General features: G+C 45.1%; 1 protein-coding gene across 9 annotated transcripts; it reads right to left on the bottom strand.

Annotated features, from left to right (window-relative positions):
• Positions 1-2,483: 2,483 nt before the first annotated feature.
• znf384 (zinc finger protein 384) lies at positions 2,484-23,627 on the bottom strand. 9 transcript variants are annotated; one of them, XM_012966379.3, is made up of 12 exons: positions 23,348-23,627; positions 19,071-19,116; positions 15,583-15,815; positions 15,341-15,412; positions 14,003-14,270; positions 12,764-13,067; positions 11,784-12,008; positions 7,948-8,130; positions 5,900-6,082; positions 5,600-5,678; positions 4,370-4,528; positions 2,484-4,193 (listed from the first exon to the last, which is right to left on the bottom strand). In XM_012966379.3, exons 4-12 carry the CDS (start codon positions 15,401-15,403, stop codon positions 3,966-3,968), a joined length of 1,692 nt encoding a protein of 563 aa, XP_012821833.1. In that variant the 5' UTR covers positions 15,404-15,412; positions 15,583-15,815; positions 19,071-19,116; positions 23,348-23,627; the 3' UTR covers positions 2,484-3,965.
• Positions 23,628-27,208: the final 3,581 nt, after the last annotated feature.

Raw genomic sequence — 27,208 nt, 5'->3', positions numbered from 1 at the left:
GCGATAAATCTTCGCTACCGGTGCCGACTAATCTTCCCAAAATGCCATCCCACTGGCAAGATTGTAAATCGCCAGTGGGCGTATGTGGCATACGTGTGGCTTTGGTTCTCCGAAGTCACCCGCGGTATCGAAGATTTATCTCAGGCGACTAATCTCCCTGTGTGCCACCTCCCTAAGACACACTGAGCTACCTAGTAGCAGCTACCCAAATGTCTGAAAATACCCTGCCATAAACAATACTTATTGCCTCTGCTAAAAACCCATAGAGGCAATATCAGTAAATATTTAGCATTGTCTATTTTTGTAGCCCTGACATGTAGCTGCTACTAGTAGCTTGGTGTGTCTTCACCATAAGGGCCAATGGTCAGAACCTATTTTACCTCATGCTCTGCTGCCTGTAAAAGTGGCCCTGCTTGGGGGCCGAAGAGCCTCAAAAGTGATCCAGGCATATTGCATGTGTTACAGAAATGAACTTCAGCTTTATCTGTAAACTGAGCAGGACACAGACCAAGATGAGACCATTTGTGTTGCCATGCAGACATAACTCCAATATTCACAAGTCTATGGCCTGTCCAATCCATAGACTCATCATAAATCGGTCCAATATTGTGCTATATATGGATAACAGCGCTGGTCCAACCTGTATAACGTGTGCCTCCATTAATGGGTAAGTCAGAGCTGTTTACTGAAGAGGAGCCTCTGGCTGGTCATTGAATCTTTACACCATACTTAAAGGGGTGGTTCACCTTCAGGTTAACTTATTCTTACAAACTTTTCATTTTTTATAGTTTTGAATTATATGTCTTCCTTTTCTGAAGCTGTACAGCTATGAAATTGAGGGGGGGGGGGTGTCATTGACCCCAGCAGCCAAAAAATTGCTCTGTGATGCTTCAGTTTTATTGGTACTTTGTATTATTGTCTTTCTATTTAGGCCCTCCTCTATTCATATTCCTCTCTTTCAGACCACTGCCTGGTTGCTGGGATAAAACGGGCACTAGAGAGCCTAGAGAGCTGCTAAACAAAAAGCAAAATCATTTAAAAATGGCAAATAAAACATGAAGACCAATTGCAAATTGTCACAAAATATCAACATCTACATCATACTAAAAGTTAATGTAAAGGTAAACAACACCTTTAACAAGGGGGCCTTCCATAAATAAAGCTGGGCATACACTAATTGATCCACTTATTGGCGAACATGCAAAACAAATGGGTATTCATGGTGGCTGATCTGGACCTGGATCCAACTGGGCATGTTTGTGTTGCCCACCTCTGGGGAGATACCACCTGCTAATCCCGCTGACCTATTTTTTAAGCAGGTAAAGCAGTAGGTGAGGGTTGGGTCAGGAGCCCAAGGGTATAGGTACACTTTTGTTCTCCTTTAAAGGGATACGGACATATTTATGGGACACTTTTTATTTCTAAATGACACTGTTACACAGCAAATAATTTCCTCTGCCATTTAACATTTTATTCTTGTACCAACAAATGTATTTGTAGCTGTAATATTGGTGTGTAGGCGCCATCTCAGTGCCTTGTGCCTGAGTCTGAGCTTTCAGCCAGCGCTACACATTAGAACTGCTTTCAGCTAACCTATTGTTTCTCCTACTCCCATGTAACTGGAGGAGTCCCAAGCCGGACTTGATACCTACTGGGAGCTGCTATCTTGCTCCCTTCCCATTGTTCTGCTGATCGGCTGCTGGGGGTGAGGGGGGATATCACTCCAACTTGCAGCGCAGCAGTAAAGTGTGCCTGAGTCTGAGCTTTCAGCCAGCGCTACACATTAGAACTGCTTTCAGCTAACCTATTGTTTCTCCTACTCCCATGTAACTGGAGGAGTCCCAAGCCAGACTTGGATTTCTTACTATTGAGTGCTATTCTGATACCTACTGGGAGCTGCTATCTTGCTCCCTTTCCATTGTTCTGCTGATCGGCTGCTGGGGGTGAGGGGGGGTGATGTCACTCCAACTTGCAGCGCAGCAGTAAAGTGTGCCTGGGTCTGAGCTTTCAGCCAGCGCTACACATTAGAACTGCTTTCAGCTAACCTACTGTTTCTCCTACTCCCATGTAACTGGAGGAGTCCCAAGCCAGACTTGGATTTCTTACTATTGAGTGCTATTCTGATACCTACTGGGAGCTGCCATCTTGCTCCCTTCCCATTGTTCTGCTGATCGGCTGCTGGGAGGGAAAGGGGGGGGGGGGGGGAGGGAATAGCACTCCAATTTGTAACTCCCTGCTAAGTAAAGCAATAGGTTGATCATAGGGTTTGTCAAATCTTGCAAGCTCATAGGCTGCAAGCTACAATGTACTGGCCAATACCCACAGAGAACATCCAAACACCACCTAGAAGCCCAGGCCCAATGCAATGGGTGCCAACTTACATTGGCTTGTACATTCTGGGCAACTTCCCTCTGTGCTAACCCAGTGCAGGAAGTCAGCCCGAGTGCTGCTCATGTAACCAAACAAAACGGGGACTGCTCATGATCTGTATAGCTCATATAAAAAAGGGTTAAAATTTATTTTTTCAAAAAAAGGCAAACTATACATTTTAGGAAATCACTAATGAAAACGACCCTTTCAACAGATATGCGCGTGTGTAAGTTTTCATTCCTTACCTGGGGGCAAAATGAACTTTTTAACTGCTCCTTATACGGATTATTGAGACGTGTGTGAGGCGTGAGTGTCCCCTCCCCCTGCAGACATGTAATATGACAGATCACGTGTGTGCCCAATGCATATTACATGACACCAGTTTTGTACCCTAAATATGGTTTCCTGTATACAGATGAGAGCAGGCTCCGGATTGGTGCATATAGAATCCAATAGCACAGACTGGGGTTGGGGGGGGTCGATAATGCAGGATAGGAAAGGGGTGCCAATGAATCGCTTCCCTACACGTCTGCACAAATGAGGCAAATGTGCAATAGCAGTAAGTGGACGACAGCAGTTAAATACACTTTGTTCTGTATATATTTATACATAATTATATCCAGGATACAGGCTGCACGCTCGTTGCCTGGCAGATTAGCAGAACTATCTAATATAAATTTTTAATGCAGAGCGTAAATCCATGAACTCCTCCCTCGCTAGAGATCCGTAGCGTCAGTCCTTAAAACTAGCTCCCCCCGGACCCTTCTGCAATGGGCGCTTCCAGGTAGGGCTCGTCAATGGAGGAAGAATTGGAACCAAATAAGGATAACATAATAATACATAATACAAAGTGTAACCCCCCCCGGTCCCCATTTAATTCTCAGGGTATAAAATAGTTAAGTCCAAGAAGCCCAAATTTTCTTCTCTCCTTTAGTCCGACTGGGAGAGTCTGCCAATGTCCTGTGTTGAGGGGTTTACACGTTCCATGGTGGTTACATGAAAGCACGAGGCAACTGAAGTGTTAACAGGGCTACTGCCTCCACTCCGGGGAAAGGTTACAATGGCAGCTTTGTTACACCGGGGAAGCCCGGAACTCGCCCCCCAGTGAGGGTCTTGCCAAGTTTGGGTGTCCTGGATGTTCACCAAAGCATGGTAAGCAATGACTGGCTACTAACTTCACACTCAGCGAGGTGCCACTGCTGCCTCACCGTGATGCCCACGTACGGAGCACAGCCACTGCCCTCTGGTGTTAGGGTGGCATTAAAGCAACTCCACAAGCTCAATTTCCACCAACTGCTCTTTAGAACAAGTTTTCTCATTCTGCCCATAAACTGCAACAGCTTGCACCCCACTACACATCACAGCTGGGGTAAGCGTAATGTTTAATTCATCTTCCCTCAAATTAAGGCTTCCTCAAAGTAGCGCCCTCCCCCTATAATATCGGGCTGTGTTTTGTTGTCCTTTTTAACCCCCATCCCACCCAAAAGTTGAGGCTAGCCTAGAACCCATTCTTTCTCTTCTTCCTACAATGGGTCTGGTCCAAAGTCCCCCCCTATCATCTTAACATAGGGGCCAAAATGTCCCCTAACATATAACTAGGAGCTGGCAAGGTGTTCCACTTGGATTGTGCTGGTGGCCACAGTCAGACACAAGTCTTTGTGATGATCAGTCTTGAAGGGATTCATGTCAAAGGAGCACTGAGGCCCATCAGAGGCCTGAGAGACTGGGGTGAAATGTGCCTGTGAAGTCAACACTTGCGTTGGAGGCGGCTGCTGGGGTTCAGGAGCATTGTGTTTTCTCATATGCTTCATCAGATAAGTCTCCTGGGGGAGAAAGAAGGAGTGAAGGATGAGTAGAAGTGGCAATAAAGAGGGAAAGAACATTTGCCGCCACTGGACAGAATGCGCCTGAGATGTTCTACACCATGTTCAGAAAGAGGGGGGGGATGAAGACACAAACAAAGGGTAGAGGGAAAGTGGGAAGAGTTTATGATACGTACCGAAGTATATGCCCGGCTACAGATGGAACACGTGTACACTTTTGCATGCTTGACAGTATGCGTCGACAGGTGGACCTCCAAGGCAGATGCGTCAGTGTACGCTCTGTGGCAATTGTGGCACTTGAAAGGTTTGTCTTTATTGTGCTGCCTCCGGTGAGACTATCAGGCAGAATGGAGAAGGCAAACGTTAGTGGGGTAACAAAGAGGTAAGGGGAAAAAAAAAAAAAAAAAAGGATAAAAAGCAAAAACATCCAGGGAAAGTATTTGGCACTGCTTCCCCACAACCAGACATGCCCGTCTTGCCAGTCATGCCTAATGGTCTGGGATTTATTTAATAGAACATTGGCTTGCCCAGTGTTGTTACCATTGGTATTTGAGAGTTTACTGGACAAGAGACATTTTATAGACCAAGTGTGCTTTCTACTCCTTCATGCAAGGGAGACAATCCTAATAAAGCAGAAAGAGCCTCATCCTCCAGTTGCAGTCTACAGAAATCTCTATTCAACCTAAGGCTCCCCTTATACAAGCTCATTTATATCAACAGGCTGCTCTTACAACTGAACAAGTATTACATCTGGCAAAACAGGGAGACAGGTTCCCAGAGAAAGAGAATTGATAGAGGAGGCTCACAGAAAGGCCAAGAGGTGGGAGAGGGGAAACATTCCCAGGAGAGGCAGACAGTTTCCCAGGAGGAGGACCGTTGGGAGAAGGGAGACTGGTTCCCAAGGAGAAGAGTTGGGAGAGTGGAAATAGGATTGAGAGGGGAGACAGGTTCCCAGGAGGAAGAGTTGGGAGAGGGGAGACAGGTTCCCAAGGAGGACAGTTGGGAGAAGGGAGACTGGTTCCCAAGGAGAAGAGTTGGGAGAGGGGAGACAGGTTCCCAGGAGGAAGAGTTGGGAGAGTGGAAATAGGATTGAGAGGGGAGACAGTTTCCCAGAAGAGAACTGGGAGAAGGGAAACAGGTTCCAGAAGGAGACAGTTGGCAGAGGGAAGATGGGTTCCTAAGAGAAGAGATTTAGTAGAAGGGAGACAGGTCCCAGGAGGAGAGAGCTGGGGGAGGAAAGATGAGTTTCTAGAAAATGAGAATAGAAGAAAAGACTGGTTTCCATGAGAAGATAGATTGGTTTCTAGAAGGAGAGGGTTGGTGGAGAGGAGGCAGAATTCTATATTTGGAGAGTCACAAACAAAGGGAAAGAAATCCACTGACAAAAGAAGGCGAGGGGTACATACCTGCAGATTGGAAAGCTGGGTGAAGGCTTTGTCACAGCCGGGATGAACACATTTGTAGGGTCTGTCTCCGGTGTGAATCCTAAGAAAGACAGAGACAGGTTAGAGGAGTAGAAACAAATACAGAGTGTTTGCTAGTAAGGGAGGCAGGGGAGGGATTAATGGGGGTGAAATGGACAGACAGGATGATATCCCTCCCCTAACCCTGTTTCCATTCAGACACGTGTGCATGCAGCTGGTAGGGGGGGAGGGAACATGCTTGGTGTCGGGGCTCCCCCAGCTCTCTCCTCCTGCCCCCCTTACCGTGTATGCTGCTGGAGGTGAGAGAGCTGGCGGAAGGCCTTCTGACAGTAGTTGCAGTTGTAGGGCTTTGCCCCCGAGTGGATGCGCAAGTGCTGGTGCAGGTAGGAGCTGTTGGCGAAGGTTTTGGAGCAGTGCGGGCACTTGTATGGCTTGGATACAATACTATGCACCTTCGTGTGGATCCTGCCAGAACGACACAGTGGGTAGGTTTTGGGGTTTATCAGGCAGTTTAGATGGACTTTCACAACTGCATGGGGCAATGATGAAGAGGATAGGACAGCGGACATTTGTACCTAGCTGTGCAACATAGAAGAAAGTGCTGTGTATGGCACCGTGGTGGCTAAGATGGTGAGGAGCCTGGCTAGCTGGCCAATGGGAAGCTGTGTGACACAGAAAGCAGCTGGCTTCGGATGAAGGCACCCCCGGGACACTATTCCTGGTGTGTTACGTGGGAATATGATGTGTGTTAATGTGGCGGCAGGCTGAATGGAGACGTGGCACACTGTAGCATTCCATCTTATGGCACAGCTTACATAACAAGGGCACGTGGCACCGTGTCTGAATGGAAACTCACTCCTCCTGGTTATAGGTGTGCCCGAGCCCTGACAATACCACTGCTCCACTCATGCACACTCCACAACCCTATCCACACATGAACGCTACATTCACTGTCCCAACAAATCATCTCTATTGCTGCTACTAGCTGCCTGTATTCACCCAAATAAATGCCAACCAGGCAACGCTGCCTAAAGGGTAATGTCCATGAAATTGGGCTTAACCTTTACTGTTAGCATAGATCCTATCATATTCTGCATAGTTGTGCACTTCCCTTCAGTGCCATTTTGTGTCTTTGCCATTTAGTGTACACTCTTGTGAGCAATGGCGGAGGTGTGTGACTGGGTGATGGGTCTCATACAGGTGCCTAGGTGTCTGCATTCTGCCATATTGCTACTATTTGGTGCCAGCCCCTGTGAAGATGGAGTCGAATTGATGTGTGCCCTTGTGTATGCCAGGTAATCGAAACAACCCTAAACACTGGAGTTTGCAAAACAAGGATGGTGTTCTGGGCTAATCTCCTGCAAAATGGGTTTCTCAGCATGCAAAGGGAAAAGAAAGGTTTTGCTAGGCTGCAGGCACAGTTGACACTGCTAAGCCAATCATAGCCTTGCATCTCACAAAGGCAAGTATAAAAGAGCAAGGCAAAGGGCAGCAAGAGCAGTGTGAAGTCTGGCACCGGAGAGGTGAATTTTTACTTGAAAGAAAAGAAAGGAGTCCGTATGGGCTGGGTTCTGTAGCGCAGGGAGACAGAGGGTACATGCTGAATGCTTTAGGGCGCATAAAGAAATGCTGGAGCTGATCCAAAGGCAGGGCACGTATGTGTATGTACTGCAGGGGCTTTACATGTCACACTAAGTAGCTTTGTGATTGGGGGGTTCCTAGTCACCTGGGCTGGATCATTTATAAACACTGGGCAAAGTTGTACCTGAGCAGTAACCTAAGGCAACCAATCAGATGATTGCTTTCAGAGTTCAACCTGCAGCTGGCTGAAAAAACACTAATTGCTGATTGGTTGCTATGGGTTACTGCCTAGGTGCAAATCTGCCCATTGTTTATAAATTAGCTCCTATTTGATAATGGACAGCTAAGGCTGATAGTCTGTAACTAGCACAGCTATAAAACGGCAGTGCACAGATACACGGTGTTATATAGGCAGGGAGGTTAGGGTTGTCATTCATTCCCACCTCTTCACCATTTATATGCGAACCAAAGTAAATGGGTTGCTATGTGAGAGGGTTTGGTAACAGCCCAATATTTAGGAAACCCCTTCGTGTTGTGCATGAGAGTATGAAGGATCTTTTTCTCACTATGGATCTTGGTTTTTCCCTAGAAAATGTTCAATGCCATACATTTTATTCAATAATAGAAAATAATAATGGTTGCTTATAAGCGCAAGTTACACAACTGTCTGTATTACAGGAGCAGCTTGTGTTTTCACTGAAGGAACAGGTATCGCCTGATGACCAGCTCTCTTCTCCTGCCCCCCTTACCGTGAATGCTGCTGGAGGTGAGAGAGCTGGCGGAAGGCCTTCTGGCAGTAGCTGCAGTTGTAGGGCTTTACCCCCGAGTGGATGCGCACGTGCTGGTACAGGTAGGAGCTGTTGGCGAAGGTTTTGGAGCAGTGCGGGCACTTGTGGGGCTTGGACACAGCACCGTGCACCTTCAGGTGGATCCTGCCGGAATGACACAGTGGGTAGGTCTTTGGCTCAAATGGAGTTTGGACACTAAATGGGACAATGAGCTAGATGAAAGGGTAGATGAATGTGGTGCCACTATACAGCACAGGGGGGCCACGAGGCAGCGGCCGCTAAACTAACTGCGTGTGAATGTCATTGTGCAAAGGGCCGTGTCCGGGCAAGGCGTGTGTGTGCTGGGAAGGTATGCGGCACGTGTAGAATGTACGCTGCTCAGCATGTGTGTGTGTGTGTGTGCCATAGACAGGAGCAGGCATGTAACCTGCTGTACGTGAGCTTTACTCGTGTGCAACGGGCTGCTCCTGTTTATGGACCAATATTGGAAACAGTGTAGCCGAATCAAGGGAAATTGAAAAGTTGGGGCACAGTTTATGTTAAAGGCACAGAGTCTGAATGGAAACTGTCCCTCCTTATTCATACATCACAACCTCCTGGTGAACACAACAACTCATCCCATCTATTCATTCATTAAGCCACACTGATGGTACAGCCGGCACACAATCAACCACCACTCACTACTGCTACAGTGGGAACTCACCCACTCCTTCCCCACCTTCACATGTTCATCCCTTTCTCACCTACAGCAACGGCATTCCTGGAACATCTCCATAGTCTGCTCACAATACTTCTACACTCTGCACCCACACCCATTCTTACTCACTTCTACCACTACATTCTACACGCTCATCCCCATCCCTTCCCCAGCTTTGTTAGTTACACAGCCAGCACACACTCACCCTTTCCTAACCTTAAATGGTACAGTCTGCACTCACACCCATATCTGCTCACTGCTACCAGTACATTTAACACACTCATCCCTTCCCCAGCTTTGTACAGCCAGCACACACTCACCCTTTCATTACCTTAAATGGTACAGTCTGCACTCACACCCATATCTGCTCACTGCTTACCAGTACATTTAACACACTCATCCCTTCCCCAGCTTTGTACAGCCAGCACACACTCACCCTTTCATTACCTTAAATGGTACAGTCTGCACTCACACCCATATCTGCTCACTGCTACCAGTACATTTAACACACTCATCCCTTCCCCAGCTTTGTACAGCCAGCACACACTCACCCTTTCATTACCTTAAATGGTACAGCCAGCATACACTCACCCTTTCCTTACCTCTGCTGGAACAGTCTTCTGACAACTACAGCCCTAGCTCCTCATCTCTGGTGGAACATTCCCAATACTCGTAATACTTCCTCAGCTCCACTAATAATATGCAATCCATGCTCAAATTCCTTTCATATCTTCATTGCAACAGAGTGTACAAATCCCCCCCTTTTTCACCCACACTAGTAAATAAAACACACACTCCCCCTTACCCTAACCTTCACAGGTCTGTCTGGCCATATTCATTCTTTCCTCACCTCCACTGGTACAGACTGCACAATCTCTCCCCACTTTGCCTGCCAGCAGCTACAAGATGGGGCACATTGAGCCATACATTTGGGCAATAAACAAAAGATTATGTGGGCACTGGTCAGCACTGATAGGTGCCAAGGTGCTTGTTGGAAATCAGGACGCTGTGAGCTGGGAAATCTACAACTGAGTAACTTTACATATGGGATATGGCAGAAAGAAAGAAAAGAGTTCTTAGGCAGCACTAGTGACTGCAATGAGGCACTTTGAGTTTTGGTGGTTTATGAAGTGGCGGGGGGAGCAACCTGTTCAATGTAAAGATGGGGCAAACTGACTGTCCCTGCAGTAAGCACTAGCCCACCTAAAGCCTAGTGATGCTGCACATCCATATGTTACACAAACAGTATCATAGTGATGTCCTATATGGTCACACAAATGCAGCATTCAGGCACTTTATATAATTTAATCCAAACTTTAGATTTAACCAACACCATTTGGAACATTGTTACTGTGATATAACTGCGCTCCTGCAGCCCATGGAGCTGAAATAATAGAAACCCTTCAGAGCAGGAGGATAATGTGGTCAGAATGGCGCCGCTTAGCAGCCGCGAGAGCTGGGAGTCAATAACACTCACCTGTAAATACCCTACTGCCCATAACCAAATGCAAGAGGCTCACACAGTAAAATCTTATTGCCTGGAAATGCTAATGCTTCCTGCATTACCGATGGGAAGGATTAATGTGTATTTATGGGTTCCTCTCACCCAGTGAGACCCTCACATTATCTACATTTCCCACATGTAGAGGACACATCATTTGTATCTTATATTGAGATGATTAGGGAAAGTAACAGGGGTGACATTCAGCAAACTACACTTAATATTTTTTAATTTTTTGTAGTTTTTCAGTTATTTGGATTTTTGTTTAGCAGCTCTCCAGTTTGGAATTTCAGCAGCTGATTGCTAGGGTCTTTCTTACCTTAGCAACCAAGCAGCGGTGTGAATGAGAGACTGGAGTATGAATAGAAGAGGGTCTAAATAGAAATATAAGGAATAAGGGTCTTCACCCTTTCTGTGTATAATACCCTCCACTAGCCCTGACATAGCAACCCCAGGAGACCAGGGCACAGCTATATAGTCAGCACTGTCACTCAGGAATTCTCCTTGCACACAGTCAACCTATCACAATGTGTTATACAATAACCCCAACAAGGACTCACAAAACACATTACTGAGTTCCACACAATGATAACGAGTGGGCTAAACATCCTCTCACACAAAGCCTATGCGGTCCATACTGAAAGCGCGCTGATGAAGCTGGCCACCTTGCCCACACAACCATCTGTACTATTACCAAGGGGTACGAATAACCTTTACTACCTTGTTATAAGCCCTAATGAAATATGGCCTTGCACACACATTACTCTGACCCCTTCCTGTTAAAAAAAAAAATTGAGCGTAAAAAAAAAACTAGGTAAAACAGACAGACTGCGCAAAATAAAAATAGTTAGGCAAAAATGTCATCTATAAAGGCTGGAGTGGACAGATGTCTAACATAATAGCCAGAAGACTACTTCCTGCTTTCAGCTCTCTAACCTTTTAGTTAGTCAGTAACTTTAGGGGGGCCACATGGGACATAACTGTCAGTTAGTTTGTGAGCCCGCAGGTCAGATTCAAAAGCAAACTAACCAAACGGTGATGTCCCATATGCCCCCTCAAGTCACTGATTGGCTACTGACTGCTAACAGCTTAGAGAGCTGTAAAGCAGGAAGTAGTGTTCTGGCTATTATGTTAGACATCTGCCCACTCCAGCCTTTATAGATTCTGCCTAACTATATTGAAAACATTTTTTAATTTTGCGCAGCCTATCTATTTTACCCAGTTTCATTTTGACACTCAACTGTTCCATTAAATGTGCATCATGCTTATGTCTCTCGGGACGCCTATATGTATTGTACACCTATCTCCACATTATCCTTTTCAGCATCAGGTTAATACCCCACATATTCATAGACCTGTTCCAAGCTGTCATATCTTGTAGTTGTTTCCGTGCTCACGCATTATTTTAGGACACCCTCAACACCTACCTTTCCCCAAACGTATAAATCTGCCCCCTTCCAACCCCTCATTCTCTAACTGTACCAACATTCCCAGGCTTGGCAAATCCACCCCACCCCTTCAACTTGGCAGACTGAATCTTCCCACAGGCAAAGCACTAGAATGTTCCCTAGTGACACTTGGGCCCCCGAGCCCCCTTACCGTGTATGCTGCTGGAGGTGAGAGAGCTGGCGGAAGGCTTTCTGACAGTAGGTGCAGGTGTAGGGCTTAGCCCCCGAGTGTATGCGCACGTGCTGGGCTAGGTAGGAGCTATTAGCAAATGATTTGGAGCAGTGCGGGCACTTGTGTGGCTTTGCTTCCGTGTGAGACTTCGAATGAATCTGCATTTCGGATTTGGAGAAGAAGGTGATGGAACACATGCGGCACCTGAAAGGCAAACAGGATCGTTAGGGACTAAGGTGACATTGCGCCTATAATATTCTAACGAATGATAAAGGGGTGGCTCACCTTCAGGTTAAATTTTAATATGTTATAGAACACCCTATTCTTAGCAACTTTTCATTTGGGCTTCATTTTTTTATAGTTTTTAAATGTATTTGCCTTCTTCTTCTGGCTCTCTCCAGCCTTCAAATGGGGGGGTCACTGACCCCAGCAGCCAAAAAAAACTGTTGCTCTGTGAAGCTACAATGTTACTGTTACTTTTTATTACTTATTTTTCTATGTATGCCCTCTTCTATTCATATTCCTGCCTCTCTTTCAAACCACTGTCTGGTTCATAGGTTAAATTGGACCCTAGCAACCAGATAGCTGCTGAAATTTCAAACTGGAGAATCGCTGAAGAAAAAGCTAAATAATTATTCAAAAACGGAAAATAAAAAATGAAGACCAATTGCAAATTGCCTCAGAATAGCACTACATCATACCAAGTTATTTAAAGGTGAACAACACCTGGCACATCTAAATGGCCAGCAGTTAAAAGGACTTAATGGCTCTCTATGTGATGTAGTTATTTAGGCAACTGCAATATCCCAAACTATTGATTTAAACCTATACATTCTGCAAACACTGGTCACTGACCCACTTATTTGGCCAGTTGACCAATGCAACTTGTGCCATTACCCTCACGGATGAAAGTGATCCCAACACTATTACTGGTTAAACAAAGCTGCTCTAGCTCTCACCGATAGGTCTTCCCATCCTTTTGATGGTCATCCTCATCCTCATTGGAAAGGTCGTAGGGGTCATTAAGATCAGGCAGAGTGGGTTCTGGGAGACGCTTCTTCTTCCGCCCCCGGCCAGATTTGAGAGTCCCTGTGGCACCCAATTCAGAGATTTTGGCCTTCGTGAGATCCGACACCACTTGCAGAGTTTGGGAACCGGGCAGAGTGGAGACGATCATGGTGGATGGGGCAGTGATGGGAAACGTCTGGCATGAAGATGATGGCGTGGTCACCAAGGATCCGGAAGGAGACGTAATCACCAGGCCTGCTGGGAGGTGAGATTGAATGCAGTGTGAGAAGCCAAATAAATGCTATAGGAATTGATGCTATGAAATAGTATACTGCGATATAAGGAGAGGGAAAATTATTTTTCAGCTCCACCATTTCAAAAATAACTAAAGCTTAAAAGGAAAACTATACCCCCAAACAATGTAGGTCTCTAAAATATATTGCATAAACAGCTCATATGTAAAACCCTGCTTCATATAAATATACTTTAGTAGTATGTGCCATTGGGTAATCCTAAATAGGAAACTGCCATGTTACAAATTAAGGGCCGCCCCCTGGGATCATAGGATTCACAGTGCACACATACATGCTAGGCCCCATCAGCCAATGAATGGACAGGGTTCTACCTTTTGCTCCCATACTACTTCCTGTTACAGTTAGAGCTGCATCACTTCCTGTCAGGTGATCTCTGAGGGAGCACACAGCCCATCACTAAATGGCGGCTCAAGGGAAAGGATGTAAAAGGGCAATATTTACTGATATATATATTCCAGTTTGGGGAGATTCTTTAATAGGTCACTTAACATAATATCATCTATCTATTGGTTAAGTATTCATTCTGGGGGTATAGTTAGCTATATAATATGTTTTGGGGTTCTCTACCAGCCCAGGGCAAACACAGCCCTTTATAGGGGAAAGGACCTGTGGTGCCAGAGATGCCCCCAGTAGCTCCCCAACATTTCCAGCACATGCTCTGGGCTGCTGCCAGGTACTGGGCTTAGGGACTTTCTGCATAGCTTAACTTCTCAACAGCAGCCCAAAGCACACTGAGCATGTGCGGAATCAATCAAAAGACGGCCTAATAAGATGGGGAGCAAATGTCGACTGGATCATATTTAACATGAATGTGAAGTCTTTTTCCAAAATGACCCAGGCCACGGCTGGCACGCCATGGCCGTTATCTTTACTTACTGGCAGTCATAAGCCCAGTAGTGGGCACAGGTAGCACAGTGATGTTCTGCGTGACAGACGCTTGGCTATGCTGGATACCATGCAGCTCCACCTTGCTGTCCGTGTCCATACTGATCCCCGCGGGCAGAGACATGGAGGTGGGTACGGTCAGGAGCGTCGGGTAATGGGAGCTCAGGTTGCATCCTTTCTCCTGGATCAGCTGCTCCTTGACTTTGTTCAGGAACATGGAGTTGTCAATCTGCTGTGAGGGATACGAGTGTGGTATTGTCTAATATGGGGAAATAATGTCACCGCTATGCTGAGGATTATTGTTTTTAAGCACACTGGTTGAAATCAGCAGGGAGAAACTTTATGCAGATGCACCAACACAAACAGGAGAACGGCAGTGCACTAGAAACAGTGCAATATTCTTATCCAGATGAGCAGGGGGCAAAACAATATGGTAATGGGGGGTTGGCATGGGGTAGGCAGATTTGCTGAAAGTGCCAAAGGTACACAGTACCAGAGTGGCAATTCTTTCCATCAGTTCTATTCTACAACAATGTTAGACTCGCTTCCTGATATTGTAAATACAATTATTACAATGTCACTCTTACTATATCCCTTATGTATTATAAATGCTAATGTATCTCTATCTATATTTTAAAACAGCAATGCTTATTATTACCTTCTGGTTACTTAACCCTGCCCCAGGCCTGAAAGCAGTGCTTAAAAATATATATACGTAAAACACTGATGTAAAGAGAGTCTCCAAACAAATGGGTTTTTGCTCCCCAAGTAATACCAACATGTTCCGATACCGGGAATGTACCAGTATGGCATCCTGGAAACTACATGCCAGCACCCCGACACCTCAAGGGATATACAGCTTCAACAGAGCTAAAGGGCTAAACATTCCTGATATAGGCAGCCAAATTAAAATGCTCCTCAGCCAGTTTTAATATCCTTACCATTTACAGTAGGGGGTACATTATCCCTTATAATACATGAGTGATACTCAGAGTTCCCTGTATAACTCAGCCTGCAGCCTTGTGCCTTTATATGGTCACAGAACCCCTCAGTGACTGCTAATATCCTTATAATTTACAGTAGGAGGTACATTATCCCTTATAATGAGTGACAGTCCTTTAGACCAATTCAGCAGCTTATCTGCCCATGTATGGGGCCACCCCAACGGGACTCCCCGGTCGATACGAGGTAGAAAATGGCGTATGGGGCCACCCAATGGGCCCTCTGGATCGATACCTTGCCAAAAATCGTGTATGGGGCCACCCGACAGGCCTCATTTTAAGTACAGGAAAGATTGCAGTTTTTGTGTAGAAGAGAAGCAGGACTTACCTGTCCAGAGACTGTGGGCACTGCAGGCCAGAAATACGAGGAGTTAAAGTGAGACTCCTCCATGTTGCCTTTCTGTGGGGAGAGAAATGAAAGAGTCAGGGAACCATGGCACACAGAAGACAAGCAGAATAGGAATAAGAGGCGCAGGGTGGGTGCAGCCAATTTGCACAAATAAGAGGTTAACCCAGGTGTGCAAAGAAGCAGCCACTCACCCCACTCTCTGCGTTTTAGCAGTTACTCACTAGGGTGGTCAGCACGGCATTCACAGGATGGCAGCTTTGTGGTCAGTTCATGGAGAAGGCCTCAAACTGCAAACCGTCACTCGCAGGGAAGGAGACCATCAAATCGGCATGCTTACGGCACCTGTAAACTGGCAACGTTCTGTCCTTTAATCCACCTCTCTGTACTGGAACACGGCTTTATGTAGGAACTGGGTCCCTGTGCTCACGCTTTGCACAAGGTCTGGAACCTAAACCTGTTAAAATACAAACATCACAATGACAATCGTGTCCCATGTAAAGGAGAAATCATCAGCTATCTCTACTGCCAGTTACTACTGAATTATCCCCCTTAGGCACACCATGTGAACTGCTGGGAGGGATTTACTTGCCCCAAACCAATGGCAATTTGCCCCACTGCTGAAGATTCCATGACCATGTAGGTTGCCATAACAGGGTTCTAGTTCAGGCTCAACTCTCTGTACTGGTTGTGCAAAACATAGGCGCTTGTTCATTACACAGGCTATGGGCCAACCGTGGGTTGTTAACACTCTTCTAGCTTCTTAAAAGGCAGTGGTTCCCGAGCTATTGGGTCTCCAAACCTTTTGGGCCTGAACCCCAGAATTATTATATATAAAAAAAAAAAGGCTGGACAAATCCCAGGAGCAAAAATGTTCATCCTGACTCAAACTTGTGGATACTGGGAGTATACATACATATATTATATATATATAAAATGATATGGGAATATGATTTCAAGGCAAAGTAAACTGCAGTTCATCTTGTCCCAAAGGCACAGGACCAGGACATAAAACAATGTGAGGCAATGATGACAAATGATTTGATTATAAACACAACTGCAGCTTAAGAGACCTAGAGCCCATACTGTATATGGTTATGAATAACACTCGCGCATCTGGGCACTGCTTAGCTCCAATGTAACTGCTTGGCAATGCCAGGCATGAATTCTACCACTAGTGATAACCTGGTTTGGTGACTTTGGCTTTGTATAATTTGGCCTACAGACCTGTCAGAAGAGGATTTTCTAATCCACATGCTAAATCTTTATAAATAAGTGGCTAATTTCATAGCAGCTTCTGTGTAAAAATAACAGGGAATATTAGCCAGCAGGCGCTTGGCCAATGGATGGGCTTTTGTCCCAGCAAACCAAGCTGCTGTGAGTGATATAAATACACAGAGATATGGGGAGAGAGGAGGCTGCACAATAACCTGTGCAAATATGGTTTGTGTTCCTGCACTCAGTGGGGCACTTGTTCTCCTCCGCTGATAGAAACTGAAAGGGGGAGCACTTCTTATTCTTTATTGGGGGTAGAGAACAGACCCACAAACCTTACACTAGTAAATGTTTATATTCAGTGCTTAGATGTTACTACGCTGGTGCAAAATGGTCTGCTGTTAGTATATGAGCTCCATGGTTTCTAGGGAGATAACAGAAATTCTAGGTTACGTGTGACAGGTAAGTTATATTTTCTGCCTTTCCGCATCCTTATCTGATACAACTGTAGGCCAAAGTGTATCTGGAACAACTAGACTGTGCTATGGGAAAATGACAGGTGGCTGCTCCAGTGTATGAATACAGACCGTCAGGGACCCATAAAGCACGTGTTAGGATAAAATGATTTTAAAAAGAAGTTTTTAAACAGTTTTAAACAGCACAGGGGGTATCAATATGTCGGGCACCCCCCCTCCAACAGGGTCAAATCAATAACCCTGTGGCCAAGGCCATTATGAGTTTTCCATAAAAATGGCACAGGCCCGGGGTACTTTCTTGAAGAGCACTGCCATGTTGGGTGCAATTACCCAAATATCACCAACAGTCACAGGCTGCTCAAGTCAGTGCTAAACACCCCATTAGGACTGAATACTTCTACATAGCATGACATGTATTAATCAGCTGTAATGTGAATTCTCAGCTAAAAGTGCACTGATAGACAGGTAGTGGAATATTTGTCTGTGTGTCCACCTGTGCGTGAGTCTGTCTGTCTACCAGTGTGTAGATAGATGGACCGTCTGTCTACCTGCGAGTCCGTCTGTCTACCTGCGAGTCCGTCTGTCTACCTGCGAGTCCGTCTGTCTACCTGCGAGTCCGTCTGTCTACCTGCGAGTCCGTCTGTCTACCTGCGTGTGTAGATAGATGGATCGTCTGCTCTACCTGTGAGCCCGTCTGCTCTACCTGCGAGCCCGTCTGCTCTACCTGCGAGCCCGTCTGCTCTACCTGCGAGCCCGTCTGCTCTACCTGCGAGCCCGTCTGCTCTACCTGCGAGCCCGTCTGCTCTACCTGCGAGCCCGTCTGCTCTACCTGCGAGCCCGTCTGCTCTACCTGCGAGCCCGTCTGCTCTACCTGCGAGCCCGTCTGCTCTACCTGCGAGCCCGTCTGCTCTACCTGCGAGCCCGTCTGCTCTACCTGCGAGCCCGTCTGCTCTACCTGCGAGCCCGTCTGCTCTACCTGCGAGCCCGTCTGCTCTACCTGCGAGCCCGTCTGCTCTACCTGCGAGCCCGTCTGCTCTACCTGCGAGCCCGTCTGCTCTACCTGCGAGCCCGTCTGCTCTACCTGCGAGCCCGTCTGCTCTACCTGCGAGCCCGTCTGCTCTACCTGCGAGCCCGTCTGCTCTACCTGCGAGCCCGTCTGCTCTACCTGCGAGCCCGTCTGCTCTACCTGCGAGCCCGTCTGCTCTACCTGTGTGTGTAAATAGATGGATAGTCTATCTACCTGTGTGTCTGTCTGTCTACCAAACAAACCTTGGTGCTACTACAAATAAAATATATAGGATTTAAAGAATTTAAAGAACTTGCAAACGAAAAAAAATAAATAATAAACCTTTCACTTTTTTAAATTTACATTTTTGTTTGGCAATTCTCTAAATCCTGTGATAGCTGTATAAAAAAAAACAAATCTATCCACACACACGCGGCTTTATATGATGTATCAGTGCATTATTTATTGTTGAGCTATTTATTGTCCCATTATTATCACTTTTATTGCATTGCACAGTGATTATTATGACATTACATGCTCATGATGAAACCAGCTGTTTGTATAGGCACTAGGCTGATGATATGAAAAACAGAAGGAGTCGGCACATTTGAATTTATTGACAACAGAAATGATTGGGTAATCATGTGATTGTATAGTGATTTGGATGCACCAGTCAGTTGTGTGGCCAATGCATGAGCTCTGTATAATGTGGGGCAATTCCTACAGTGCAGCTTAAATAGTGCGCTTTTTGGTTGTTTAATATTAAAGGAGATAGGCCCCCGGCTCATTTTTGCACAATAACAGCGCAACATTCCTCCTGTGCATATCTGCATGCATGAGTGCCCCTACTGCTCGCCTGTACCAAGGCATTTCCCATAATGGGTAAGTTTAATGGGCGACTTTATCATTGCTGAGGGCCATATAGCATCCCCCAGCCACGGTTAGCAATATGGCAGCTCATACATACAAATACCCTATGTACACATATAAAGGAAAATGAGTAGAATTTACTTACCATTTCCACTGCTCAAATAATATTCTTGTCACACAGATAACATCATCTAAAAGTTAAAAAAACCCCACAATGAATAATGCTTACTAATCTCCCAAACACCCATAATAAAGCTAGACACAGGGAAAGATATGGCCATTAAATATGAGGTACCGCAGGATTTAGGGGACAGTAACAGACACCCTTGTATAATGGATAGTGGCCGTTTTGGTGGCTTTTCATATTCCCAAAGGCATGAGGGTCCCCTGGCAGAACAATGAATATCAATACGTTTGACTGCATATTTATAGGAAAATAAAGTTATAGTAGAAGCAGGACAGAGCTGCCAATGCTGGGAGAGGATACCATAGTCACCTGTAAATAAGATGATTTGCATTGGTTGCCTGTACCTTTGTGCTGCTAGCCAGAACATCTTGTAACCTTACTCACTTCTATGCAAACTAGAATTGTCTCTATGTAGAGTTCTTTATGCTGTGTCAGACCAGAACAGGGTATTTATTGCTAAAACAGGATAAAGTTTGAATCTCTTGCAAAGCAGCAGTCCTGCCCTGCTTTATGGCTGAGATTCTAGCTATCTGTATAACAGAGCATTCTGTCACAGTGGCACAGATCCTATCTGATGCCCCCATTGTAAGCAGCAGTCCTGCCCTGCTTTATGGCTGAGATTCTAGCTATCTGTATAACAGAGCATTCTGTCACAGTGGCACAGATCCTATCTGATCCCCCCATTGTAAGCAGCAGTCCTGCCCTGCTTTATGGCTGAGATTCTAGCTATCTGTATAACAGAGCATTCTGTCACAGTGGCACAGATCCTATCTGATCCCCCATTGTAAGCAGCAGTCCTGCCCTGCTTTATGGCTGAGATTCTAGCTATCTGTATAACAGAGCATTCTGTCACAGTGGCACAGATCCTATCTGATCCCCCCCATTGTAAGCAGCAGTCCTGCCCTGCTTTATGGCTGAGATTCTAGCTATCTGTATAACAGAGCATTCTGTCACAGTGGCACAGATCTTTGCAGCAAAGCATGAACAGCACCATAGTCTAAAATCCAATTTGTAACCAACTATTTCCACCAAAGTAAGATTTCAAGCAGGGTGAGCAAGATAAGAACTGTTAAGGCAAAGGAAACAACTATTCAGCAGTTGCATGGGCTGACAAAAAAAACTGAAGTCACCATTGCGGTGCTACAGCAGCCAAAATGCCATTACGTGCCTGAAGTACTCAAAATAAACAGTTTTGCCATTAAATTAGAAAAAAAAATACCTTTCACTTTATTTTGACCCAAAACTAATTGGAGGACCAGTGCAGAGCAGCATAAAGACAGGAGTACGGGCAAGTATGGTGGTTATGTCCATGCTAAAAGCTCTATCTGTCTGACACTTTCTATTCTCCAGTTTGAGCTTTTAAATGGTACAGGTGTCACATCTCCTTCAGGGTCTGCTAATCAGCTGGCTTCTGGCTACATTGTTTCAGGAGTCAGAACCTGCAGTGCAAAGAATGTAAACAGCCAGGCAGACATTGCTTTTAACTACTAATAACTTTTAGGGCTCTGGCACACAGGGAAATTAGTCGCCCGCGACAAAACTCCCTGTTCGCGGGCAACTAATCTCCCCGAGTTGCCATGACCCGCCATCCCACCGGCGAACGTGTAAGTCGCCGGCGGGATGGCACACGCGGCGGCGCGATTTCCCAAAATCGTGCCGCCGCGTGTGCCATCCCACCGGCAACTTACATGTTCGCCGGTGGGATGGCGGGTCATGGCAACTCGGGGAGATTAGTCGCCCATGACAAGGGAGATTTGTCGCGGGCGACTAATCTCCCCGTGTGCCAGAGCCCTAAAGGTCAAGACATGGAGCTACTAGTAGCAGATACTAAAACAGACAATGCTGATCATTTACTGATAACAGTCTCTACGTGTGTTTTAGCAGAGGCAATTCTCAGTATTGTCTATGGCAGGGGATTTTCTGGCGTTCAGTAGCTGTGACAAGTAGCTGCTACTAAGTAGCTCCGTGTGTCTTCACCCTAAAACCAAAGAGAATGTATGATCCATGTATGTTGGGAAGCTGCTTAAAATAACATTTTCTTCCATTAAGCAAACATCCGTGTTGGGTAAAGTTCCCCTTTTAGCTATTGGTTTACAATTTGAATGTTCGTAGTAAGAACTGTCTTTTTCTATTAAAAAATAAGAGCTTATCTAGACCAGTCCAACTGCTTCTAGTATTAAAGAAAGCTTTTTTATAGATATTGCAGATATTTACACCAGAGCCTATGAATTTATATAGATTGTAATGGTGGCCATACATGTTATAATTATGATCTTTCCTGCGACCAATGGATATGGATAATGCCACCAGATGTGGCAGATGTGGCCCTGCAGGGTCTGTGTAGGGCAGCCTACCTGCCTATAGCTTGAATGTCCTGCTGTGTAAGTCTTTATTATTTTGATATATTCTGGCCAAAAACATGCAGCAATTTGGACAAAGCTGCCCACAATCCTCCCTACTACTGAGCTTTCTGTAGCTAAACTACAACACCCTGCAGTGCAAACAGTTACCGACCTGGTTTTGCAAGTAAATTCCCAGAATCACTAGGAGCCTATCAACTTGAGACTTCCCAGTAATTCCACCTTTGTTTGTACGTATGATATGTAAAGGGGTAGTTCCCCTTTAGATTAAAGAACAATGAAAGGTTAATATAAATTAAAAGTAAGTCTAAAGGCATTCTTTTTAAGTACTTACTGCATATCTAAATTCCCAGATCCCTGCTTGCTTCTCTGAGATATGGTGCTGGCAGCCTACAGCAGTGTGAAGCCTACAGTGACATAACTGAAATCTCTCTCCCCTTCCTGTAGGTGCCAGCGGCAGCCTTCCTATTCTCTGAGCATGTGTGTAACTTGATCCTCTCTCCTGTTCTGAGCTACACATGCCCACCAGCCAATCAGAAGCGGATCTGGCAGAGGGGAGGGGGGGAGGAAATGAAACACATGTGTAGTATGAAGCAAGGAGGGAAAGGAAGGGAGAATACCTTTTTAGAGATGGCTGCCTGTTCTAGAAAATGTGAAGTAAGTGTGACTGAGTAAGTATTTGATTAGGTGAGCCAAAAGTGTGGCGTTTTTACTAAACAATAGGAGGGCTATTGGGCAGTATGCTTTTTACATTTTGACTTGCATTCTCCTTTAACTTTTTTTGATGTATCTAAGGCAGGGTTCCCCAACCTTTTATACCCGTGAGCCGCATTCAAATGGAAAAAGTGCTGGGGAGCAACACAAGCATAAAATGGGTTCCTGATGGTGCCAATAAGAGCTATAATTGGCTATTTAATAGCCCCTATGTGGACAGTCAGCCTACAGAAGGATCCGTTTGCCATTATATTGGGTTTTTATTCAACCAAAACTTGCCCCCAAGTCAGGAATTCAAACATAACTCCCTGGTTTGGGGGCACTGGGAGCAACATCCAAGGGGTTGGGGAGCAACATGTTGCCCTGAGCCACTGGTTGGGGATCACGGATCTAAGGCAACTTGCCATTGCTACTTTTTATGGGGTTTTTTAATCATATATACATTGTTTGAACTTGGACTTGGAATTTCAGCTGCTATCCGGTTACTAAGGCTAGAAATGGAGCTTGTAAGGCAGACGGGGGGGATGAACGCAAGAGGGCCTGAGGTGATCCAATTAGATTGTAAGCTCTATGGGGCAGGGACCTCCTTCCTACGGTGCGGCACTTACTCCCTGTGTATTTATACTTATTTCTTATAACACTCGCCCTCCCTGTGTGTAATTGTGTATATTGTACATCGCTGCGCTATATATTGGCGCTATATAAAGTTATACATACAGCAAAAGACCAAGTAGATAGCAGGTTAGAAAGAGCAGAATAACTGGAAAATCATATACAACAAAGCCCAATAAAGAGATGGCTTACAATAGGTGCCTCTGTTATAACATGATACAAGTTGAAAGGTTAACTTGCCCTTTAGTTGGCTGCAAGGGGCTTTAGCGCCAGTATGAGCCGCTGAGTCTATAGGGGAGTATAGCCCCCATGTATGGCCCCCATGGGCTACTAACACTGAGGCATGTGGGGAGCCATTGAGCCCCAGCTGGGGGGCAGCAGTTCGTATAGTGAGGGGATTTACACACTCACTCCATGGGCACAGGCAGTGTGAGAGTGAATGGGACTGCTGCTAATCTGCACCAACTTGCACCTTGTTTGCCCCCCAGCAGCTCAGCGCTATCCCGAGTCCCGGCGCGGCCCCCGCAGGCACCGGAGATCCCCACATACCTCACACGTTAACACCTCGCTCTCCCTCAGTCTCCGGTTCCCCCAGACTCTTCGCGCCGCTTCCGCTTCCGGTCCCCGCGGAGGGGAGGGGGGGAGGCGCGTTCACCAAACCCACGCTCCCTCGACTTCCTGCAGCGCGAACGCGCCCAGGAGTTACCAGACCGGAAGCTGTCATCCGGAGTTTGGGCAAACTCATTCCCGGCCTGGCGCTTAGGAATAGCTAAGCCTCAGAATGGAAGAGCTGCCCGGTATCACTTGCTCCGTGTTCTGTCATTCCGAGCAACGTAGTTATTAACGGCAAATAAAAGCCCGCCTTCTTATCCGCTGCCCATGCCCAACATGGCGGTAACGTCCTCAACCAGCGTGGTGACGTCCCCCCTAAGGCAATGGGAGCTAGCAATGTCGCTCCGCCCCCCTGCTGTTTGATGAGGCGGGTTTTTTTTTTAGTCCGCCATTTTTTGCAGCAAATTATCTTTATTGACAAAATGATAAGAACATTAATATTAAAAACTTGACGCCAGAATTTGGAAGCTTTGAAGCTTTGTTCATGTTTGGCGGGGATGGTGCCTCAGAAAGAGCTCAGTCCCTGTTACGTTGGGTTGGTTTGAGGCTGGGAAAGGCGGCAGGCATTAGGGGAAAGCTGCCTGGGCTTTGTTACAGTCTCTGGAACTCTTACTGCTAACTTATAGGTTTTATTCACACATTCCACCAGGTTTTCTTGGTTACTCCCGGCATCTCACAGGCACTTGATGGGAGTTTTATTTATTTTTTTTCTAAAAATGGTTAATCAAGAAAAGGGTTTAAGTAAATTACACAAATGCTTGGGCTCTTTTAGTGTGTTTAATAAAACGTTTTGGGGCTGAAATCATCAGTACTGGCCCTGCTGGGCATCTCCCATTCAAAGGAAAAGAGGGTGATTTAGGGTGCCTTTCAGCCAGATCGGCTAATGGTAGTTATTCTTCCCCCAATATCTATGATGTTAAATATGAGCATAACTATTACAACATTTTATTAACTGCAGTATAGATTGATAACAGTCTCCCAGCACGTCATCAGTTATAATAAGAGCTTAGTGATGTCATTTCTGTCACATGACTCACTACAACTTGTGTAATGTAATAAATAAAGTTCCCCCTGTTGTAAAATATGAGGATAAGTCATCTCGGAGTTCTATGACCCGTATAAAGGTACTTGGCGTTTGGCCTCGTGCTTTTATACGGTGAAGGAACTCCTCAGTGACTTGTAATATCCCTATATTTTACAACAGGGGGTACTTTATTCACTATATATTATAAGGAACTCCTTTGTGACTTATAATATCCCTATATGTTACAATAGGGGGTACTTTATTCACTATATATTATAAGGAACTCCTCGGGGGCTTATAATATCCCTATATGTTACAATAGGGGGTACTTTATTCACTATATATTATAAGGAACCCCTCGGGGGCTTATAATATCCCTATATGTTACAATAGGGGGTACTTTATTCACTATATATTATAAGGAACTCCTCGGGGGCTTATAATATCCCTATATGTTACAATAGGGGGTACTTTATTCACTATATATTATAAGGAACTCCTTTGTGACTTATAATATCCCTATATGTTACAATAGGGGGTACTTTATTCACTATATATTATAAGGAACTCCTCTGTGACTTATAATATCCCTATATGTTACAATAGGGGGTACTTTATTCACTATATATTATAAGGAACTCCTCGGGGGCTTATTATATCCCTATATGTTACAATAGGGGGTACTTTATTCACTATATATTATATTATAAGGAACTCCTCTGTGACTTATAATATCCCTATATGTTACAATAGGGGGTACTTTATTCACTATATATTATAAGGAACTCCTCGGGGGCTTATTATATCCCTATATGTTACAATAGGGGGTACTTTATTCACTATATATTATAAGGAACTCCTCAGGGGCTTATAATATCCCTATATGTTACAATAGGGGGTACTTTATTCACTATATATTATAAGGAACTCCTCAGGGGCTTATTATACCCTATATGTTACAACAGGGGGTACTTTATTCACTATATATTATATTATAAGGAACTCCTCGGGGGCTTATAATATCCCTATATGTTACAATAGGGGGTACTTTATTCACTATATATTATAAGGAACTCCTTGGGGGCTTATAATATCCCTATATGTTACAATAGGGGGTACTTTATTCACTATATATTATAAGGAACTCCTTGGGGGCTTATAATATCCCTATATGTTACAATAGGGGGTACTTTATTCGCTATATATTATAAGGAACTCCTCTATAACTTGTAATATCCCTATTTGTTACAATAGGGGGTAATTTATTCACTATGTTATATGTGTCCAATGGCACCTGTATACTTTCAGCTGGACAGTTTTAGAAACCTGCAGGGAATGGAGCTTCTTTACTAGTGTATATTCTAAACTGCTGGATGGTTACCCACAGCCACCAACCTGATGTTTAATTTTCTAAATTGCAATAGGGTGAGCAAATTGCTGATTGGTTGCTATACGTATCTACACAAGTGCAATTTAGTACCAATGTTAGTAAATGATTTCTTTTTTTCTAATTAGGCTTAATGGTTTGGTAGTATTGTTTGAAAAAAAACAACAACAACAGTACCGGTGTCTGGAGTATTTATAAACAATAAAGAAAAGGCTCAGTAGAGACTTACTAATAGCCATGTAAGGTCCACTGGGCTGCTCTCAATCATCTGAGCTTACGGACTGACTCACAATATACAGTACAGGTATGGGACCCGTTATCCAGAATGTGTATATACTTACTTCATTTACACGTTACCCGGGGATTCTTATCTCCACTCTAATATCTCTTTGCCAAATACTGTCTACAATTACTTGAGTTTAACACCTAAAGGTGGCCATACACGAGCAGATCCGCTCGCTTGGCGATGTCGCCAAGCGAGCGGATCTTCCCCCGATATCCCCACCTACGGGTGGGCGATATCGGGGACCATTTAGGTAAAAAAAATAATAATCCGATCATTTGGCCCTGGGGCCAGACGATCGGATTATGTGAGCGGCAATGGGGCAGTCGGATCGGGGACCGCATCAACGAGCCGATGCGGTCCCCGATCCGACCAGATTTTCTAACCTGGCCGATCGAGATCTGGCCAATTTCAGGCCAGATATCGGTCGGCCAGGCCGCTCTGCTCTCCCCATACACGGGCCGATTAGCTGCCGAATCGGTCCAAGGGACCGATATCGGCAGCTATAGTCGGCCCGTGTATGGCCACCTTAAGTGTGGAAGGTGCAGCTACTCCTCTCCTGTACATTGCTCGTAATCCAAATGCCCTGGGTTTTCCTGATAAGAGTCTTTCTGTAATTTGGCTCTCAAATCCTTTAAACATTAATTAATAGGACTGTTCTGCCCCCAATAAGGGGTAATTATATCTTAGTTGGGATCAAGTACAGGCACTGTTTTATTATTACAGAGAAAAGGGAATCATTTAACCATGAAATAAACCCAATAGGGCTGTTCTGCCCCAATAAGGGGTAATTATATCTTAGTTGGGATCAAGTACAGGTACTGTTTTATTATTACAGAGAAAAGGGAATCATTTAACCATGAAATAAACCCAATAGGGCTGTTCTGCCCCCAATAAGGGGTAATTATATCTTAGTTGGGATCAAGTACAGGTACTGTTTATTATTACAGAGAAAAGGGAATCATTTAACCATGAAATAAACCCAATAGGGCTGTTCTGCCCCCAATAAGGGGTAATTATATCTTAGTTGGGATCAAGTACAGGTACTGTTTTATTATTACAGAGAAAAGGGAATCATTTAACCATGAAATAAACCCAATAGGG

This window comes from Xenopus tropicalis, chromosome 7 (genome assembly GCF_000004195.4).
Source record: "Xenopus tropicalis strain Nigerian chromosome 7, UCB_Xtro_10.0, whole genome shotgun sequence".
Taxonomy (NCBI): Eukaryota; Metazoa; Chordata; class Amphibia; order Anura; family Pipidae; genus Xenopus; species Xenopus tropicalis.
Note: the sequence above shows the minus strand (reverse complement) of the source record. Positions and strands in the feature narration are given on the sequence as shown.